At 45.2% G+C, this 13062-nt stretch overlaps 1 protein-coding gene across 6 annotated transcripts in view; it reads left to right on the forward strand.

The window, feature by feature from the left end:
- The window catches only part of MYH11 (myosin heavy chain 11), a 164281-nt gene that overhangs the window by 91166 nt on the left and 60053 nt on the right, over positions 1–13062 (forward strand). For all 6 annotated transcript variants that reach the window (XM_017871716.1, XM_017871719.1, XM_017871720.1 and 3 more), the window contains 2 exons: positions 1559–1702; positions 10273–10368. In XM_017871716.1, coding sequence (XP_017727205.1) covers positions 1559–1702; positions 10273–10368 — 240 coding nt within the window. The remainder of the gene's footprint in view (positions 1–1558; positions 1703–10272; positions 10369–13062) is intronic.

Consider the following 13062-nt stretch of genomic DNA (forward strand, 5'->3'; position numbering starts at 1 on the left):
GGCTGGGGAAAGGAAAGGTAGTGTAAGAAAGCTACATGTTTGCCTGCCGTAGCAGGAAGTCACTAGATACTATCTAAACTTGACATATCCAGAAATCGCCTATTACAGCGACTGTGCTTTGCCTCTGGTCTTCCAATAGGCCAAAAGCACCTATTTTGGCACCGAGGACTGGTTTCCTGGAAGGAAATTTTTCCACAGATTGGGTGGGCGGGGTGGCAGGGATGGTTTTGGGATGATTCAAGTGTATTACATTTACTGTGCACTTTATTATTACATTGTAATATGTAATGAAATAATTATACTACTCACTATAACGTAGAATCATTGGGAACTTGTTTTCCTGCGGTCTCACCGAGGGGTGATGGGGGACAGTGACAGATTATCAGGCATTAGAGTCTTATAAGGAGCACACAGGCGCAGTTCTCGATAGGGTTTGCGCTCCTATGAGAATCTAATGCTGCCGCTGATCTGATGGGAAATGGAGCTCAGGCAGTGATGCAAGCGATGGGCAGCGGCTGTAAATACAGATGACACTTCACTCGCTCACCTGCTGCTCACCTCCTGCTGCGTGGCCCAGTTCCTAACATGGACCGGTACTGGTCTATGGCCTGTGGGTTGGGGAACCCTTGGCCTATTACATATAATACATAATGGTATATACATTGTAATAGGTTAGTATATATAGCAAGCCTAGTCGACAGAGAGATAGTAATAACTGCCAGAAAAAAAGCAGCTAAAAGAGATAAAAAGCAGGTATTATAGAGTAAGGTAGGAATTGGAGAAGGGATGTGACTGGCGAATGCTATTTTTCATTATAAACCTTTAGTAGTAGTTGATTTTAAAACTCATGTGCCTGTTTGAATTTGATAAAAATTTTAGAAATACGTGAATAAGGCCAGGTGTGGTGGCTCACGTCTGTAATCCCAGAACTTTGAGAGGTCGAGATGGGTGGATCACCTAAGGTCAGGAGTTCAAGACTAGTGTGGTCAACATGGTGAAACCCCATCTCTACTAAAAACACAAAAATTAGCCAGGCATGGTGGCAGGCGCCTGTAATCCCAGCTACTCAGGAGGTTGAGGCAGGAGAATTGCTTGAATCTGGGAAGAGGAGGTTGCAGTGAACTGAGATCACACCACTGCACTCCAGCCTGGATGACAGAGTAAGACTCTGTCTCAAAGAAAAAAAAAATGAGTAAAGGTCAATCTAACTCTTCTGACAGCTTTGTCTCTGAAGGCAGGGTGCCTCTGGACAATTGAGGTAAAGGCATCCCTTCCTCCAGGTAGATGCAACTTCGTGCCAGGGATTCTGGCTTAGCAAGCAGAACCAAGGCTGGATATCAGCTGCAGTCACTGGAGCAGTATACAACCTGCACCACTGTGCAAGGCTGGCAGTTGTTGGTATGGTTGTCTACATGATGATGTATGAGGGTTTTAAACGGTCCAAGCCTTGAGAAAGGGAAAGGAATTATGATGGCCCAGACCCTTGACCAGATCTCCATCTCATGTTGAAATTAGAAGTGTGTCTTGTTGACCCTGACCCCTCTTCCTCTCCTTCTAGATGACTTGCTTTTGGAGGGCTTCAACAACTACACCTTCCTCTCCAATGGCTTTGTGCCCATCCCAGCAGCCCAGGATGATGAGATGTTCCAGGAAACCTTGGAGGCCATGGCGATCATGGGTTTCAGCGAGGAGGAACAGCTATGTAAGCCTCATACCTTGAATCTGGAGGGTAGCCTGCCTGGGTACCAATGGAACCTGTTAAGAATTCTTCTCTGGTCAGGACAGATTTCTGCTCTCTGAATTCCCCACTTTCCATTAAAAAAAAAAAAAGGAGAAAAATGAATTTCATTCTAGGTGGTTTATTTGTGTTTTGTGTTGTAGAAAAGTGGCTGTATAACTAGGACTCTTTTAGTTGCAAGTAACTCAAGCTGGCTTAAACCAAAGGGAAAGTGACTAACTCACCATGTTGAAAAATTCAGGGAGGTTGGGCGCAGTGGCTCAGGCCTGTAAACTCAGCGCTTTGGGAGGCCAAGGTGGGCAGATCACTTTAGGTCAGGAGTTCGAGACCAACCTGGTCAATATGGTGAAACCCTGTCTCTACTAAAAATACAAAAAAATTAGCCAGGGATGGTGGTGCACACTTGTAGTCCTAGCTACTCGAGAGGCTGAGGTGGGAGGATTGCTTGAACCCAGAAGGCAGAGGTTGCAGTGAGCCAAGATCATGCCAGTCCACTCCAGCTTGGAAGATGGAGCTAGACACCATCTAAAAAAAAAAGTTCAGGAATTCAAGCTTCAGGTACAGTGAGATCTGGGTGCTCAAAAGATTTTTCTAGAACCTAATTTGTCTTCTATCTCCCTCTTGACTACATTGTCTCTCTATAGGATGCAGTTTGTTGACAGCGACATGGCTGGGTTCCAGCCCTTAAATTCTTTGAGTTTATGTCTAAAGAATGGAGTAGATTCCCGGCTTAAGTTCCTGAACGGAGTATCATTGACTCTGATTTGTTGATATGCACATTCCTGAGCTATGCAGCATAGGCAGGGTTGTGGAAAGCACAGGGTGGTTTCATTATGGTCCCTAAGAATGGCTTCTTGGAGCTGAAGATAGAGATGTTGGCCTCATCAGGAACATGTGGGCAGGGTTTAGGGGAGGGGGAGTGATCGAGGCAGTGGTTTTACTCAGGCTCTTCCTGGAGGGGTTGCTTTGGTGATCGATTGATATTGATCAAAATCTTCTAACCAATAGCCAAGAAACATACTGGGTCTTGAGAACAGGACAGCTCAGAAAGAAATTCTTGGTTAGGACACTGTGTTTCCAGAAACACTTTTCCTTCTGGGTTAGATGTGCCTCAGTGTTCAAGGTTAATCTCTTTTGGGAATACCAGGACAGAATTGTGGAAAGTTTCCCCTCCTTCCCACGCCTACGCCCGTTTGGAGCCCCAGAATAGCACTGAGTTTGCTGAAATGCTGCATATGGGGAGGGGCAGCTCCTCCGAAGATAACTTGGGGTCTAGAAAAATAAGACTCTATGGGTCAGTTGACAAATGGATGGTGTGTGTGGGTCTTGGCCAGGGTCCCACATCAGAATCTAGTGCTGATAGCTTCCTTGTCTGAATGACATAGGCTCTCCAAGAATGATTCATTTTATTTAGGACAGGGGTCGGTTTTGCTTCTGATCTTGCTTTTAAATAACAATGAACAGTGGTTAAGTATTTGTTGTGTGCCAGACATTTACTAAATCCTTTTTTCTTAATGTACTAGACTGTTCAGTATAGTTTTATTTAAATAATAAAAAGCTGGAACAGGCTGGGCACAGTGGCTCATGCCTGTAATCCCAGCATTTTGAGACACTGAGGCAGGAGGATTACTTGAGCCCAGGAGTTCGAGACCAGCCTGGACAACATAGTGAGACTCTGTCTCTACAAAAAAATAAAGACAACAGAAAAAAAAACTGAAACAAAATAAAATAGGTTGATTGATATAAAGTTTATTAAATTATTGTCTATTCTTGTGAAAGAAAACAAATGAGATCATTTAAACTGTGTTTTGGGGCCGGGTGCAGTGGCTCACGCCTGTAATCCCAGCACTTTGGGAGGCCGAGACAGGCGGATCATGAGGTCAGGAGATCGAAACCATCCTGGCTAACACGGTGAAACCCCATCTGTACTAAAAATACAAAAAAACTAGCCAGGCATAGTGGCGGGCACCTGTAGTCCCAGCTACTCGGGAGGCTGAGGCAGGAGAATGGCATGAATCCGGGAGGCGGAGCTTGCAGTGAGCTGAGATCGCGCCACCGCACTCCAGCCTGGGCGACTGAGCAAGACTCCGTCTCAAATAATAATAATAATGATAATAATAATAATAATAAATAAATAAATTGTGTTTTGTTGGGCATGGTGGCTCACGCCTGTAATTCCAGCACTTTGAGAGGCCAAGGCAGGCAGATCACTTGAGGTCGAGTTTGAGACCAACCTGGGCAACATGGCAAGACTCCTTCTCTACAAATAATACAAAAAATTAACCAGGTGTGGTGGTGCACATCTGTAGTCCCAGCTGCTTAGGGGACTGAGGCAGGAAGATCACTTGAGCGCAGGAGGTCAAAGCTGCAGTGAGCTGAGATCACGCCACTCTGTCACCTAGGCTGGAGTACAGTGGCGCAATCTCAGCTCCCTGCACCCTCTGCCTTGCAGGCTCAAGCAGTCCTCCCACCTCAGCCTCTCAAGTCATGGAGACTATAGGCATGTGCTACCATGCCTGGCTAATTTTTGATTTTAGGGTTTTTGTTCTGTTTTGTTTGAGATGGAGGCTTGCTATTGCCACCCAGGCTGGAGTGCAGTGGCACGACCTCGGCTCACTGCAACCTCTGCCTCCCGGGTTCAAGCAATTCTCCTGGCTCAGCCTCCCGAGTAGCTGGGATTACAGGCGCCTATCACCATGCCCCGCTAATTTTTTGTGTATTTTTATTGGAGACTAGGTCTCACCATGTTGGCCAGGCTGGTTTTAAACTCCTGACGTCAGATGATCCACCCGTCTTGGCCTCCCAAAGTGCTGGGATTGCAGGCATCAGCCACCGTGCCTGACCTGGGGTTTTTTTGGTTTGGTTTGGTTTGGTTTGGTTTGGTTTGGTTTGGTTTGGTTTGGTGTTTGGAGGGGTGAGTAGAGACAAGACTTCACCATGTTATCCAGTATTCTCTAGTCTTGAACTCCTGGGCTCAATCAGCCCGCCTTGACCTCCCAAAGTGCTGGGATTACAGGCGTGAGCCATCATGCCCAGCCCCCAGTGTTCTCAGTGGACATTGGCACTTGCCAATTTCCCCTTTAACCACAGAGACCAGACCCCAGGCCCAGCACCTTCAGCAGGCCTAAGCATCTAGCTAGAATTTGGTAATACTGTTTTCCTTGTATTTATATTTATAACTGCCATCTATTTATGGCAAGTGAAGATTATTTTTCACTTAAGATAGAGAAAGTTTCCTATTAAAATAAATGTAAGGAAAGAGAAGGAGGTAAATTTAAAGAAAATGGTTAAGCAAATAATGGAGCAGATGGTACACAGAGCAAGCATTCAGATGATGGCATGCAAATAACCAACTCTCATGGGAACCAATTTAGTCCCAAATGTACACCAACCCCATTTATAAACTAAGGGCTACTTCCAAACCTTCCATTAAGGGGCCTATGGAGAAGTGGGTGGGTCAGGCTCCAGGCTGGAGCTTCTCGAGGCTCCAGGTGAACAGGGGAGACCAGGATTTTCCCCACCACATTGGGTTCTACAGCCTTGAACTCCTGGGCTCAAGATATCCTCATGCGCCACCATGCCTAATTTTTTTTTTTTTGAGATGGAGTCTCACTCTGTCGCCCAGGCTGGAGTGCAGTGGCTCGATCTTGGCTCACTGCAAGCTCCGCCTCCCACGTTCACGCCATTCTCCCGCCTCAGCCTCCGAGTAGCTGGGACTGCAGGTGCCCACCACCACGCCTGGATAATTTTGTTTTTGTATTTTTAGTAGAGACGGGGTTTCACCGTGTTAACAAGGATGGTATCGATCTCCTGACCTTGTGATCTGCCCACCTCAGCCTCCCAAAGTGCTGGGATTACAGGTGTGAGCCACCACGCCCAGCCCATGCCTGGCTAATTTTTAAATTTTTTGTAGAGACAGGGTCTTGCTATGTTGTCCAGGCTGGCCTTGAACTCCTAGCCTCAAGCAATCCACTTGCCTCAGCCTCCCAAATCCTTGGGATTACAGCCATGAGCCACCATGCCTGGCCTGGTTAAACTGTTTCTAACATATTAGAAAAAGCACCTAATTTTTAAGATAAAAAATAAAATCACCTAAATCTTCCATCCTGTGTACCCCTGGTGGTACACATGTCTGGTGTTGGAAAGCCCTGTTTCCTATTCCTCAGTAAGAAGAGAGGTGTAAGGCCACTGTAAAAAATGAGCACAAATTTGATGTCTTAAAACAACAGGAATTTATTCTCTCCCAGTTCTGGAGGCCAGGGTTCTGAAATCAAGGTGTCATCATGAGCCGGGCATAATGGCTCATGCCTGTAATCCCAGCACTTTGGGAGGCCGAGGTGAGAGGATCATTTGAGGCCAGGCGTTCAAGACCAGTCTGGGCAATATAGCAAGACCCCTTATCTACTAAAAATTAAAAAAAAATTTTTTTTTTAAGAGATAAGATGTTGGCAGGGGTTGTTCCTTCTGGAGGCCCCGAGGGAGATCTGTTCCTTGCCTCTGTCCTGGCTTCTGGTGGCTCTGGCTGTTCCTGGCTTTTCCTTGGCTTGTCTCACTCCAGTCTCTGCCTCCTCCTTCATGTGGCGTTCTACTCTGTGGATCTTCTCTTCTGTCCATCATAAAGACACTTGACATTAAATGTAGGGCCCACCAGGTTAATCCGAGATGACCTCATTTTGAGATCTTTTACTTGATTCCATCTGCAAAGACCTTTTTTTTCCGAATTAGGCCACATTCAGGCTGGACATGGTGGCTCACGCCTGTAATCCCAGCTCTCAGGGAGGCAGAGGCAGGAGGAGAGCTTGAGCCCAGGAGTTCGAGACCTGCCTGGGTAATATAGTGAGACCCCGTTCCCCACAAAAAGGAAAAAAAAAAATAAGTGTTACCCCCCCCCAAATTAGGCCATATTCACAGGTTCCAGGTGGCCATATTCACAGGTTCCAGGTGGATGTATTTTAGAAGGACCAACATTCAACCTAATATAGGTGGCTTCCACTCTTTACCACCTACTGGCCTACTGGGTCAGGCCCTTGCTCAGCATCTTACAGGACCTAAACTTCATGAAGTAGATACTACTGTTACCATCTCCATTTTGCAGATAGGGAAACTGAGGCTCATGGGACTTATTGAGATGCATGTAGAGTCTCTATCCTCTATCCATTCATGATTCATCCATCCATCCATCCATCCTCTATTCATCCATCTATCCTCAACTCATCCTTCCATCCCCCATCCATCCATCCATCCATCACCCATCCATCCATCCATCTACCCACCCATCCATTCATCCATGAACTCATCCTCTATACATTTATTCATTCATTCGTCCATCCCCCCTCCATCTGCCATCCATCCATTTCCCTCCCTCCCCATGTGTATCTGGACTCTGAACTAGGCTTTGGAAATTCAAAGATGATGAGATTTATAAGAAGCAAAGCTGGGATTTGAACTCAGGACTGTCTAACTGCAGAATGCGTGCTTTGCACCAGTGCAACAGGATGCCGCCAGCCGTCACCGACCTTGCTGTATTGTGTCTCCTCACTGGTTTACTTGTTTGCTGTCTGCTAACTCTGCCCCAAGGTTCATCTCTTATGGCCTGGGAGTGGTGGCGTTCTTTTTTCATTTCTGGAATTACGTTAACTATACCAGAAAGTGCAAACTATTGGCTCCTGAACCCACAGGAGAGATCGGCCACTACAACCTTCAAAATTTTAAAAAATTGGTTCCTAAAGTTTAAATATGGGTAGGCGGGGCACTGTGGCCTATAATCCCAGCACTATGGGAGGCCAAGGCACATGGATCACTTGAGGTCAGGAGTTTGAGACCAGTCTGGCCAACATGATGAAACCCCATCTCTCCTAAAAATAGAAAAATTAGCCGGGTGTGGTGTCACATGCCTGTAATCCCAGCTAGTCTGGAGGCTGAGGCAGGAGAATTTCCCTGAACCCGGGAAGTGCGGAGGTTGCAGTGAGCCGAGATTGTACCAATGCACTCCAACCTGGGTGACAGAGCAAGACTCCGTCTCAAAAGAAAAAACAAAACAAAACAAAAAAACTCTGGGTAGACTTCACATAAAAACTCTGGCTTTCCATGATCTGGAAAAATCAGAAGTTCTAGCAATACTGGGCTATGACGGAGTAGCTGCTGGCCCCTTCAGATGGGTTTGTGGCCTCCTTGGGTCCCCACAGTCCTCCTTAGTTGGCTTTGTTCATGTAGACCAGTGGTTTTCTCCAGAGATGAGTTTGCCTCCCAGGGGACATTTAGTAGTGTCTGACGACATCTGTGGTTGTCACAACTCTGGTGGGGTAACCACCACTGACATCTAGTGGTTAGAGATCAGGGATGCTACTAAACCTCCCATGACGCCCAGGACAGCTCCCCGCAATAGAGAATTATCTGGCCCCGAATTTCTGCAGTGACAAGATTGAGAAACCCTGAGTTGGCCGGCTCGCCTGGGCTGTGCAGGCATTTCAGCAATCTTTACTTTAAACTTACACTTTTAAAACTGTGAGTACAACTCTTCATAGTTTACAAAGCCTCTTTCATAGATGTTATGGTTAAAAGGAAGTGTGTTTCCAAGTCCTGTCAACAGCAGCTTCATTCATTTTGGGTAGAAGGCTTTCTGCCTTAGTGAGTGGGAGCAAATGGGTGGGTGGTCAGCAGCTGGGTCCTTTTGCTTAGCTGGGCCAAGGACTCCATGGTGTGAGAATAGCTGTTGTTATGGGTCTTGTAATGTCTGGTTTGGCCTGAGGAACCACAGAAGTCTGGGATCTCTAAGCTTTGTTCCTGGAACACGGTGACTGATTTGAAGCCAGAACTCTGGGTGATTTGTACCTGAGTTAAGCTAAGCCAAGAATTTGCATTAATCATCATCCATTCTCCATCCATCCATCCATCCATCTACCATCCATCCATCTGTCATCCATCTATCATCTATCCATCCATCCATTCATCCATCCATCATCCATCCATCAGTCCTCTATCCGTTCGTCCATCCATCATCCATCAGTTCTCTATCCATCTATCCATCACCCATCCATCCATCCTCTGTCCATTCCATCTATCCATCCATCCTCTATCCATCCAGCTATCCATCCATCCATCATCCATCTATCCTCTATCCATGCATTATTCATCCATCAGTCCATCCTGTATTCATCCATCTATCCTCTACTCATCCATCCATCATTCACCCATTCATCAACACACCCATCCATTCCTCCATCCATTCATCCATGAACCCATCCTCTGTCCATTTATTCATTCATTAATTCATCCATCCATCCACCTTCCACCTACCATCCATCCATCTCTCCCTCCCTACCATGTGTATCAGGACCCTGGACTAGGCTTTGGAAATTCAAAGATGATAAGGGCAGGCCTCTCACTCTCCAGAAACTCATGGTCTTGTGGGGATTTCAGACATAGAAACTATTTTAACAGTAACATGTGCTAAGTATGGAGTCAGAGAGGTTCCAAGTATCTTGGGAACACAGTGTTTTTGTTTGGAGACACCTGGACAACTAGTAAAAACAAATGTATATTTTCTTCATCCCAACATGGGCATCTTGTACACCCAGCAGAGTATGTAAGAAGCACAGGGTTTTTATTTCAAAAAGCCTTTTACTGATGTAGATTTACATGTAGAAAATTGTGTATGCCATAGCGTGCGTGCAAAGAATTATTATAAACTGAACACGTCTGTGTAACTAGAATCCATTCTAAATAAGAAAATGCCACCAGCCCCGCAGAAGCTCCCACATGCACCTTCTCGGAGCTCCCCTCAATTAAGGATAATTAATATCCTGACTTCTAACAACATCGATTAGTTTTACCTCTTCTTGGATGGACTGTCAATATATGGACTTAGGCAGTACATTCTTGTTTCCGTCTGTCTTCTTTTGTTCAGTGTTTGTGTCTGGAAGATACATCAGGGGTGTTTTTGTTTTAGAGACAGGATCTCCCTACATTGCCCAGGCTGTCTCAAACTCCTGGCCTCAAACAATTCTCCCACCTCAGCCTCCCAAAGTGCTGGGGTCACAGGCATAAGTCACCATGCTGGCCCCAATACATCAGTTTTGTTTTTTGGTAGTTGTAGTTCATTCATTCTCACTGTTCTGTGGCAGGGGTTGCTAACGCATTTTCTGTAAAGCGTCAGATAGCAAATTCTTTAGCCTTTGTGGGCCAGACGATCCTTGTTGCAACTCTTTAACTCTGCCATCATAGCATGCAAATAGTTATAAACAATATGTAAATGAATGAGTATAGCTGTGTTCCAATAATACTTTATTTATAATAGTAAACAGTGGGCCAGATTTGGTCCATGGGCTATAATTTGCCAGTCCCTGCTGTGTGGTATTCCATTGTAATGCAAGGTTTTAAGCAACCATATGAAAATATTGAGCTCAGAATTTAGTTTCTTCGGAGGAAATACGATGTAGGCTGGCTCTGGGTCCCCAGTGGCTTTAGGCTCCAAAACTCCAGGGTACTTTGGCTTTGACCTTTGTGTCTGCTCTGCTCTTCTCTCCCCACCTCAGCCATATTGAAGGTGGTATCATCGGTCCTACAGCTTGGAAATATCGTCTTCAAGAAGGAAAGAAACACAGACCAGGCATCCATGCCAGATAACACAGGTACTTGCCACCTTTTCCCAATAGCCAATGACTTTGGGGTTGCAGGGGGTGGGGAGGGTAACATTTAACCATTGGTTATTTTTCAAGGTGAAGGTATCTGAGATTTTAACAACAGTTGGACTAGGTTCTTATCACTCATTTTTCTTTTTGCAGACTTTTCACTGCTCAAGACCCTATGTGGAAAGTTCTTGAATCGGAGTGCAGGGATTTAAAACAAACAAACAAACAAACAAACCTAATAGTTTTATTTGTTCTTTTTTTAAAATACAAAATTTTACAACTTTTAATAGAGACGAGGTCTCGCTGTGTTGCCCAGGCTGATCTTGAACTCCTGAGTCCAAGTGATCCTCCCACCTTGGCCTCCCAAAATGCTGGGATTATAGGCAAGAGTCATCACATCCCGCCCCTAATAGTGACCAGACAAGATCCTGAGGGACCATCTATTCTAAAATACTCCACTTAATTGTTTTGTTAAAGAAATATTTCTCAAGCCCTGCAATATGCCACTGGGATACAGCAGGAAATGACACAAGAATAGCTCTTCTTACTGTATCTGTGGTCTTCCTGGGGAGACAGATCTCAATTGCCCTGAGAATTAGGGGTACCGGATAAAATACAGGATGTCCAGATACATTTCAATTTTAGGTAGACAACAAACCTTTTTTTAAATTTTAAGTATGTCCCTTGTAACATTTGAACCAAAAAAGTATTCTTGTTTATCTGAAATTCAGGTTTAACTGAGCATCCTGTAATTGTCCCCCTAAATCTGATAAACCTACCCACAAAGAAATAGTATTTTGTGTTTTGAGAAGCTGGCACGCTACCACCATGCTTGTTGGTGGCTGAGCTGAGAGCAAAATTTAGGTTTCTTATCTCCCAGCCCAGGCTGTATACTGCGTTGCTTTTACCACTCCCTAGAGCCCACCTTGATCAAACCTTTTGCAACCACTTACTGGGTTTCCCTCACCCACTGCCTAGACAGAGCCAATTAATCAAGACGGGAATGGAGATAGAGAAAGAGTAATTCATGCAGAGCCGGCTGCATGGGAGATCAGAGTTTTATTATTACTCAAATCAATCTCCTTGAGCATTCAGGGATCACAGTTTTTAAGCATTATGTGGTTAGGAGGAGGCCAGTGAGTTGGGGGTGCTGATTGGTTGGGTCAGAGATGAAATCACAGGGAGTCGAAGCTGTCCTCTTGCCCTGAGTCAGTTCTTGGACAGAGGCCATCAGATCAGATGAGCCAGTTTCTTGATCTGGGTGGTGTCAGCTGATCCACCTGGTGCCAGGGTCTGCAAAATATCACAAGCACTGATGTTAGATTTTACATTAGTGATGTTATCCCCAGGAGCAATTTAGGGAGGGTCAGACTCTTGTAGCCTCCAGTTACAGAACTCCTAAACCATAATTTTTAATATTTGGGCTAACTTGTTATTCCTACAAAGGCAGTCTACTCCCCAGGCAAGAAGGTTTGTTTTGGGAAAGGGTTCTTGTGTTTTAAACTATAAACTAAGAGGCCGGGCGTGGTGGCTCATGCCTGTAATCCTAGTACTTTGGGAGGCCGAAGCGGGTGGATCACTTGAAGTTAGGAGTTCAAGACCAGCCTGGCCAACATGGTGAAAACCCATCTCTACTAAAAATACAAAAATTAGCTGGGCGTGGTAGCGGGCACCTGTAATCCCAGCTACTCAGGAGGCTGAGGCAGGATAATTGCTTGAACCCAGGAGGTGGAGATTGCAGTGAACCAAGATTGTGCCACTATGCTCCAGCCTGGATGACGTAATGAGACCCTGTCTCAATAAATAAATAAATAAACAAACAAACTATAAACTAAGTTCATCCCAAAGTTAGTTCAGCTTACATCCAGGAATCGTTCAGTGGAGCTTGGAGGTTAGAAGCAAGATGGACTTGGTTAGGTCAGATCCTGTTCAGTGTCTCAGTTATAATTTTGCAGTGGCAGTTTCATTCTCAGGTGTTTGTTATGTATTAGAGTCCCTAAATCTGGCAAATTAACAGAATCCAGATGCCAAGGAAAGACCTCAGGGAAAGAGAAATGAAAAAGCACTCTTGCCAAGAGATGGGGAAAAAAATCCTAAAATCACTGTATTTACTCTGCCTTGCACATGCAAAGCAGCATGTAATGCTATTTTCACGTTAAGGGACCAGCTAGTGGTCGCACCACTGTGCTCCAGCCTGGCGACACAGGAAGATTGCATCTCAAAAAAAAAAAAAAAAAATTTAGGTTGATTCTAGCATTTTGCTATTGCAAACACATATCCTGGAAGGGTGAAACAAATATTTATTGAATAGTAACTATTCAATAAATGTTACTATTAGTAACTATTTAATACTTACTAAGTATTAAATAAATCTCAGGGGCCAGTGGCTCACACCTGTAATCCCAGCACGTGGGGAGGCCGAGGTGGGTGGATTGCCTGAGTTCAGGACTTCAAGACCAGCCTGGGCAACACGGTAAAACTCCATCTCTACTAAAATACAAAAGAAATTAGCTGAGTGTGGTGGCGGGCACCTATAATCCCAGCTGCTTGGGAGGCTGAGGCAGGAGAATTGCTTGAACCCGGGAGGCAGAGGTTGTAGTGAGCTGTGATCGCACCACTGCACTCCAGTCTGGGTGACATAGCAAGACTCCATCTCCAAAAAAATAAATAAATCTCTCTCTCTCTCTCCCCCCC

Source organism: Rhinopithecus bieti, unplaced genomic scaffold (genome assembly GCF_001698545.2).
Source record: "Rhinopithecus bieti isolate Rb0 unplaced genomic scaffold, ASM169854v2 scaffold_6876, whole genome shotgun sequence".
Lineage (NCBI taxonomy): Eukaryota > Metazoa > Chordata > Mammalia > Primates > Cercopithecidae > Rhinopithecus > Rhinopithecus bieti.